Below are 9,776 nucleotides of genomic sequence, written 5' to 3' on the forward strand. Positions count from 1 at the left end.
AACAGAAATTAAAGGAGACTAATTCATACGTGTTTTATTTGTGATATATATTATTACGCGTATTTTTATTTATGTAGTTAAGCCCATATGGTATAAATCAGTTGCTAAAAATACCAAACCAGTTCCTGCTGGTATGCGATTAGCCATGCTAGATAAAAATATTTTGATAACTGAAATATCAAATGCAGAGAACTCAAATCATATCACTGTATCCATCGAACCGTTTTAATTAAATAAATTGCATTACCTTATTTAGATCTCCTTTTAAAATCCAATCTGCTTGAGTTGTTTATTTGTCTTGTGGAAAAGGAATAAATAGATTTAGATTTTTTTTATCTTCGATTCATAAGATTATAATATCTACAACAAAGATTTAAGCGTCTCTATTGTGATATTCTTATACAAGGAATTGCCAAGAATTTAAGGATTACCGACCAACTAACTCGTAAATCCTCTACAAGCATTTCATTCCTTTCTCGAATATCAGCGTCTTCCACCAAGTCAAACCATAGACGGTATTATGAATGTTACTAACATAATAGCAAAGACTTGCCTTCAACAAACTTCGTAATAAGATTCTAAAGAAAATGCGACGTAAGGATCCACGAGGACATTTATTTTAATATTACATATCAATCGTAAATTACACATTTATTGTCGAGTCAACGTAACTTTAATGCAATATTGAGTATAATGAAATAATAATGGATATTTGAAATGTTCATCTAACATTCTTAACAATGAATTAGTCGTAATGAAATGCATAATGCACTCACATTTATTTCATTAGATTAACATTTAAATAAACGCTACTAAAGTCTATGAACATGTTTTAAGTCTAATTCCATAAATGTTTCTTATTTTATGTTTAATTTATGTATTTAAGTTTATACGAAACACTTATTAGAAAACATAAATAAAAATAAAAACGTATTTAAAATAGCTATAAATCACAGATGTTAATCACTAAATAATGTTTAAAATATAGAGCTGTTTAGGAAATGTCCAAGACTCAAGCGAGTTCACACAATATATTAATCAAATGTGCGGAACCACTCGAGAACTCAATGAATACAAATTAAATAATAATAATAACTAGAAACAATTTTAAAAAGTATTAACATATCTGAGTAAAGTAAGTAGTAGCGCATATATCTGTGGCGGTAGATGTCTTGTTAGGAAGTATTGGTGTGCTTGGGAGGTCGCGGGCTGCTGGTTCCTCGCTCGCTGCCACGCGGCACCCGACACCATCGGCTCTTCAGCACCGAAACCGTTAACACTTAGCTCTAGCCCTGTTGATTTAAAGTTCATTATTATATGGCCAATATAGTAAGAGAATATAGAGGAAAAAATATGATACAAACAAGTTTAAAATTACTGCAGTGGTATGGATAAAATAGGTGTGTGCTGTTTCTAATAATTAAATTTGCAAAATATATTATGGTATTAAAATTTTTATCAAACAATAAAAAATCAGTCATTACTGTATTAAAACGACTCACTTCAGAATAGTGTTTAATGTTATTCCACTAATACATAAGTATATATTGCTCTAGTTGTAATGGCTTTAAATATAATTAAGTACATTTGTGTTAAACATACTTTAAAAGGACGTGGTTATAAATAAAGATTGTTATTTATTCTATAATTTCTAATTACGTGGTACGCTTGCTTTGTTGAGCTTGCTTAACACTAGCGCGGTTAACGCGATATTTATAGTCGCTAACGTTCGTGTAATAGTCTACCGTAAAACACAATTTTACGTAATGCACAGAACTTATGATGCACAGGCTTATACTGACTAAAGCGATTTAGACTAATCTTTATAAAATATACTGCGTGGTAAATGTGTTATAATAGTCGATAGGCGAGTAGTATGCTATTCAGAATATATAGCTTATGTCAGAACTTAGATTTTAAGGTGTTCTTCGTTAGCAAATTGTATTGTTTTATAATTCAAAGTTCATAATGATAATGTAGGTTATTAGCAGTCGTTTACTGTTAAGTGACCTTTGTACTTAGAATGCGGCAAAAAAAACGACATAACTTCATGTCATTTTATTGGAATTAGTTGAGACTCACACGTGACATGCATTATTCTCTCAATCAATCATAATCTTTAAAATTAAATGTCATTGACTTAAAGGTAGCATATTTTTCTGACATTTTAAATGGTTGATACTCATCTCGTCATTCAGTTGTTTAAACATATTGTGACTCACTATGTAAGCTGACTTGGCTCTCCATTTTCCCCAGAGCGTTGACAGACGCACACAAGTAGGTGCCGTAGTCGCCTGGCGAGAGTGACTTGATTGTCAAGTTCATCCATATAGAGTAGACGTTGACGTGCGCTTCTTTCACTCGCAGCTTCGGATTCTCCAGCAACTTGTCACTTAGTAACGCTAGAGAGATGTTTTTACAATTATTCAACAGTCAAACAAGCTTTATAAAATAGATCCGACTGTGCGTTACATGGTTGTATGTTATAAGGACGTATAAATCAAATTCAAATAAAATATTTTTAAAACGTAATTAGAGTAGCGCTTTTATAATTCTATATTCATATAGATTTGAATATTATATTCTAAGGATTTAGCTGCTATGTTTTTATTGTTCTTAATATTTTTTATTAAATTACGTGATAAACAGAAAGGACCTTGAAGGCCAACAATAGTTTTTCATTATTTTTTTATTATATTACATTCCAAACCCAATTTTACGAAAATGGTCAGTCTGAAAATCCCTCATAAGCTTGATGAGATAAATTTCGTAGCATGGAATGTTCGTTTGGGGGCACTAAAGTAAATTTTATTCTAAAAATTCGTGGTTTATAATTTTTTTAACCCGGATTTGGTCGACGAGCGCGCTTTTTCATACAGTTCGGAACACATGTTTCCTTATTAAATATTTATTTAATATACGCATAAGTATTCTGCCACCTCGCACTAACTCTGCGTGGTTAACTAAAGCCTAAATCGGCTTAGTATTTGAGAAAGGCCAAACCCACCCGTGGGTTAGTAATTATGGGCAGTGCTGGTATTATAAATTTAGGTATTGGAGAGTGAAAATAAAAGATTAACAAGTTAAAAGTAATTGAAGGATTATTCTTAACTTAGTAACAGCTTTTAGTAGCAACAAACTGTTTTTAACAAAGTACAGATGAATGGAAGCCCCAATAAAAGAGATTAATCCTACAACTGCCACCACAAAGGTTTTGAGGTAAAGCTTTATATAAAAATATGAATTAAAATATTGTCAGTAATAAATAGAAAAGTGAGTAATTATTTGTGGAAATTTTTGTTATATTAAGTGTTGCGCAAGTCTCTGCACGCGTAAAAAGCCTCTCAGAATACGTCTGATCTCGTCTGTGTTTCTTAATAGGATAAAGTTATCAATTGGCTATTTAAGATTGTAAACTAAGTGCTTTTTATTGTTATACGCGCGTAGAGAAATAAATGTCTTAAATCTATTTAGATATTTCTAAATTGAAATATTTGGTGGGATTAAGATGGTATTTGGACCATAAGACCAAGACTTGATATAACATATAGCAAACTTTTTTATTCTAGAAAATTAACAGTGACTTTATCAATTCTTACAAGTAGGCGCAGCCGCGAGCAATACCTAGTTAATAATAATATAATAAATAAATGTCGCATAATTACATTTACCATCTTCCCTGTACCAGGAGTTCATAGCTTTGGGAGAGGCTTCGATGTAACATTGCAGTTCAACATCGCTACCCAGCGGCGCGCCAACCAGCTGATTCGTCACCTTCACTTGAGGTATGACTGTTAACAAAGTTATTACACATAATTATCTACCCTTAAATATAATAAGTTTTGAGTCCTAACTACATATGTTAATATTAGAGCAAATTTGAAGAGGTATCAATTCCGATAGCACTTATATAAGAACTATTTCGGACAATTTATTTTATTCCTATTCAGTATTTGGTGACTATCTATAGTATTAAATAGTAATAATGTAGTCTCCAAATTTAAACTAAAACTCGATGGTCTATTCAATATTTAATCTTTATAAATAGGATCTTACATTTTTATTAAATAAAAAAATAAAACTTTTATTACCATTGACCAATAAGTCAAACAAGTCTATCTAAAACATAGCAGTATAGTTTTTAAAATACTCATGACGTTTAGTTCAATTTCTACTTTTTAGGGAACAGATATTGGTTTTGTATATTGACAGCTATCGAAATTGTTTTCAATCGGCGTAAACATTTTATTTAAAACATAACTCTGTTACTGATGAATATGGTATAAATTAACTTTTATCTCGAACTGTTGACATTTTATCATAAAGGAAATGAGAAAAATATAGTTTCACAATAACGTTTTTATAGCAGAGGTCAGCAAACAAACAACTGGGTCACCTCATGTTATGTGATCTCTGCCGCCGATAAATACCTACATTCTACAATTTTATTTCAACAATTCAAGACTTTAAATTAATTGGCTATAGGAACGAGGATTATGAAAAACAGTTATAATATTTTTAAAACGATTCAGTGGGTCATTTGATGTTATGTGCTTTACAGAAGACTACATAATACAATTCTAGAAGAAACATAAATGCACTTTAAAAGAATGGTATTAGAATTTAAAAGATGATATTTAGGCTAACAAAAATCTCATTCAACACACATTACGTTACGCACCAGCAAGTTGTCAATTTACTTCGATTTCCTTTGATTTTTCTTACTTAACTATAGTTATCCACACTGCATTTATTAAGCGTTAAAGTATTGATTCTTAAAGGAATTTAACCAACGCTGCGCAAGAAGACTAATACAATATGCCGGAGTACTGGTCAAACCATTCAATTGGAATTGTAAATTTCTTTAAGTTTTCTTCCGTCTAACGATTTCCCTTTTACATTTTCGTAATAAAATTATGTCTGTGGAACTAAATGTTGCTAAAGGTAAGGAATATGCTTCGTAAATTGTAATCAGCATTTTTATTCAGGTTATTTTGCTTGCGATAGGATTTATTGTATCCACCCGAATAGCCAACACCGTACTCAAGGTGTTAAAACCTGCCATAGTCCCAAGTGTGTCGCATTCCGGGACCAGCCTGTGTATATCCGGTTCAAATAGGCCAGCGTAATAATACGGACTGGCGTGGGGTAATCATCTCTCGTCAGTTGGCATTCTATATGGACCCCATTCCACCCATCATTAGTGAAGTGGGAACACTCTTTCATGTTCGTTAAAAAAACAGTCTTAATTTAGTATATTATTTCTCGCCAAAAGAAATAATCTTTGACGAGTAAAATCTATGATAATATGTATCAAGCGCTTATTTCAACTCGCTTTGAAAATAATGAATTTAATAATCGACTACACTGCGACGTATATTTGCAGTGAATAAGATTAATGATACATTATTAATTTAATAACCCGTCATGCCTGTAGTCACATTTGGTTAACGCTGTTCCCTTCGCATGATAGGGGGCGAGCATATCGTAGTATCGTATACCTACTTATATATCCCAAATCCCAACCAAATCCTAATCTACTTCAATTAAACTTAGCAAATATAATATGGCGTTTGAAATCAGTTAATTTACAGCCTTAATGTGGTAATAATAAAAAACTATATAATTAATGAAACGCTACAATTATAGTTCGTTCATTGAACACGAGTCTACTTCGAAGTTGTTTTACTCGGTTGTTTGTTTTTTAATACAAACTTAATACAATATTAATGCTATCTGGCGCATATGGACTATTTCAAAATTGCTTTACTTTCTATAGATTTCTTTTTTGCTACGCTAATACAATATTAAATATTTCCAATCATGTATTGCAGAGTAAAAGGAAGCTCACGCACCGTAAATCATGCAGTTTGAAGTGGCGCGCCTCGAATTTTGTTTAAAAAATTGCATGAATATAAAATGTTAAATATTTACAGTGAACTTCGACGTGATACCGTCGGCTGACGGTGGGCGGGATGCCGTTGCTCGCGATGCAGTAATAAGCCCCCATATCAGTCCTCTGCACGTGCGACAACTCCAGGCTCTCTCCTCCGTAACTGTCTACCACTGAAACAACAGATACTGCGTTAAATGTCATTAACAACTATAGTTATATAGACAAAGTTTTTAATACTCGACGCATTTTCACTTTGTTGAAGAAGAGTGTATCACATTGGTCACTTTTCCTCGCTGTGTTTTCCTATAGGCGCTAGCCTATTGTTTACCGGGGACAGTTCTAGACTTTTATAAATCCACTACGACTTTACCGGGCCCAGGCTTCGAATCCAAAATATTCTATAATATACATTTGTAGATCAAATATACATTTATTTCTCGAGAATAAATTCTCTATCTTTCTGTTTCAAAGTTACCTCGTATTTCGAGCTATTAAGTTTGATAAAGATTAAACTCCTTATTTTTGTTAATTATAATTTACATAGGGTACTTAGTATTATGTGGTTTGATAGCTCGGTCATGGTACCGTGAGTTAGAATACCGGGGTAACTGAGTTACATCAATATACGGTGAGGTGCGCCGTGCGGTCACAGAAATAGCTCAAATATGGAACTTCTTTCAACGGAGAGTAGGCCAGTCTATATCAAGCATGAGTGGTTCAAAAGTCTGTTACAATAATAATAGTCTGGCAACGTATTCGTTCAGATCTTGCCTTTCGTTAAGATTAAAATGTGTAATCCTAACATTGTTTCTAGTAAGTTCCTATTTTAAAAGTTTAGTTTGTATGTTATTAATAATTTTCAATATTTATTTTATTACACATAAAGAATATTTTTAAAATATATTATTTATAAAAATCAATAATAAAACCTTATTATGATTATCGTAACATACTGTTATAAAATTATTTAGAAGAAATACGCTTCTAATAATGCAGCAAGCCCATTAATTAATGAGCAATCCATTAGCGAACTGAATCCAATATTGTTTAATACGTTTAATGGGATTTAATAATGTTTTCCACTAGATAAAGGATTTATTTAAGACCGAGTATATGAAAATATATTGCCAAATACGGGCAACGCCGAATAGGCTCCGAGAGCGGTACGCACTGTGATGGATAGGTTGTGGCCTTATTTTGAATAATAAATTTCCTAATTTATCTATACAGAGGGTTGAAAAACGAAAATAAACCCATATGAGAATATTTTATGTGTTAAAAGGCCTTTGGGATCATTCGCGCCGCCTACAGGTGAATCCACTTACATTGTTTTATTTTTAAAACCCTACAGATAGACAGACGTTCGAAAAAGGTTTAAAATAAGCGCGAAAAAGAACGAATTGCTGATACAATCGTTTGCGGAGATGAGCAGGGCGCCCACTAATATGCATTATTTATTCCTAAAAACGTTACAACGTTAACACGAAACGTATTTAAAACGAACCAAACAAACAAAAATAAATTAAAATAAACGTTCAATTTGCTTTTATGAACGATTCCGTGATAAATGTTCACCTGCAATCCTTTGATGGTGAGTTTTCCGTGACAATATGTTCATTGAAATATACAAACTTGGCACGTTTCTCTGGCATCATGTGTGTAAGTAATTAGGTGCTTTGAGTGGAGCCGTTTTTTTAGCAGCGAGCGAGATATTCCTTATTTTCCTTATAAATTCCATTAAATAAACTGCGCCAGACGCTGTGCAGCGGGAGAGGTAAGCTTAATATTATGTCAATAAATAGCAATGGCGGGGCTTAAAATTGAATTATGTGGGAAGCAGCACGCTATTTGTTGTGTGAGTAATCTGAGCGCTATTTGTGTGTGATGTTTTCTTAATTTTATTCCGCGGCAATTCGTGGCCGGTGAAGCGCGAAAAAAATATTCCAACGTTACTAGAGACGAGATGAAGCGTCGACGTGGAGTGCGGCATTTTCTCGTTTTACGGAAATATCGTCCATTTTGAAATCGCTTTTGAGTATAAAATCTTTTATTATGCGAACACGGTTCATTTAACGCGGCATTAAGTGAATTTGTCGAACATCGTATTTTAAAAAATGAACGGGTAAAAGAGCTGTAAAATACGAATGGAGGTGGGGTGGGTAGGAAATTACGAGTCGCTGCCGTGGTATTGTGCTTAAGTTCCTTTTAGCGCAGTTTACCGATAATTTATTAAGCTTTTGTACTGTTTATTGCGCATAGATATTACTTCGCGACGGTTATATAATTTTTAAAGTCGCAGTAAATTCTAAATATTGCTTTATTGCAGTTAAATCTATTAAAATGCGTCGAAAGATTTATGATAGTGTAATAAGTTGTTCTATTTGTTTAGTTATGAAAACATTAGTTTTTATAAGATTTAAATAAAAATACGCTATAATTTACTGAATTATAAAAAGTTATTGCATACTAAACGTCGATATCCCTATCCAATTTTACAAACTGTTTTACAAACAACTACATTAATTCGCAAACATTGAGTTGTTTAACAATTAATACCGTCTGTTATTCGAAATAATTGACGTATCACAGTGTCCACTGCCGTGTGGACACAATAAAGAGATTGAAAGGGAAAAGCGACAAACTGCATGTTATGTTTAACGAGACTAAGGTAGGCCGCACACGATGGCTTTTCACTCTATACCCAACGGCTGATGGTTTTCCACTAAGTCAATCTGACTGGACGTCACGTCAGTTGTCAGCATCTCCGTTCGTTTTTTAATTCATTCTATCAATATTGTCAGATAGAGTTTCAGAAATTCGGCCTGACTTTTGAGCGATTTATATGCTTATACGTCGACGCAGTGGAAATAGTATTCTCAGATTTGTGTGCGTCGGGCCTAATCTGTCTAGTATAAATTAGTGACAGTCGATGCGTGAAAATGGACGTTAGCCTGATGGACACGCATTTGATGACAATTAGCCGTGTGTTTGTCTGTTTTGAATGCATTATTTAGTTTACTGAACCTCAAATGACAACAAGCGGTCTGCATAATTTGCGACTATATTCTCGTCTAAATTTCGAAGTCAAGCAAATAGTTGACGAATTAAGCTAACATTGTTGGAGAGATTAATTGAAATTTTGTAGCATTGGAAGGTCGAACGGTAGTGTTTTGCGAGATTTTAGAACCTAATTGGATGTCTAGGATACGTTCAATGTTTTGGGAAGCATTGCAATATTAAGTAACAAAGAAAGGATATTTGAAATAATAGTTGTAGTCTTGAATTAAAAATAACATTAAAAATTGTTGTCAAATTGTATATTTTTAAGGAAATATTATTTGATACAGGATAGTAATAATAATTTGTTTAAATTCCATCGTGACAAATACTAAGATTTATGACTAGTATAGGAGATTTATTTGAGTCGCTTGGAAGAAGATCATCAATCTATTTTAGTCTACGAACGTAGGCGTATCTCTAGGGAGTGACGCTACGAAATTTATTTATAGCCATCTCTCCGTATATGACATTTTTTACATGCAATCAACACGATCCGTGATAAAAATACTATGCCCATGAGTATAGGTTACAAATGATAAGATGTGTTTATAACAAATCTTATACTTGAAATAAATAAAATATATCTCTTATAAATTAATAATAAGATAATGGAACTACTGATAGCCCATTTTCAAATAGTTATAAAATCGTTTTGTAAAAAAATATAAATTAAACCTTTGATTTAATTGCAACATATTTTTACGTATTATAAAATTTTCCAACAATACAACCAAAAAAAATGCTATATGTCTTTGCATTTCAAGATAAAAAGACAACAATAACATAGATGGGCTAAATTAGGAGCCGGGCTATCTTAGGT

At 32.7% G+C, this 9,776-nt stretch overlaps 1 protein-coding gene across 2 annotated transcripts in view; it reads right to left on the reverse strand.

The window, feature by feature from the left end:
* Positions 1-595: 595 nt before the first annotated feature.
* The window catches only part of LOC115445018 (lachesin), an 87,848-nt gene continuing 78,667 nt past the window's right edge, over positions 596-9,776 (reverse strand). Inside the window, exons 5-8 of one of the 2 annotated variants that reach the window (XM_030171069.2) lie at positions 5,935-6,066; positions 3,672-3,791; positions 2,223-2,402; positions 596-1,292 (exon numbers count right to left, since the gene is read on the reverse strand). In XM_030171069.2, coding sequence (XP_030026929.2) covers positions 1,108-1,292; positions 2,223-2,402; positions 3,672-3,791; positions 5,935-6,066 — 617 coding nt within the window. In that variant the 3' untranslated portion in view covers positions 596-1,107. Of the gene's footprint in view, positions 1,293-2,222; positions 2,403-3,665; positions 3,792-5,934; positions 6,067-9,776 lie in introns of both variants that reach the window. The other variant, XM_030171058.2, reaches the window with a different exon arrangement.

The sequence above is a fragment of the Manduca sexta genome, chromosome 21 (genome assembly GCF_014839805.1).
Source record: "Manduca sexta isolate Smith_Timp_Sample1 chromosome 21, JHU_Msex_v1.0, whole genome shotgun sequence".
Taxonomy (NCBI): domain Eukaryota; kingdom Metazoa; phylum Arthropoda; class Insecta; order Lepidoptera; family Sphingidae; genus Manduca; species Manduca sexta.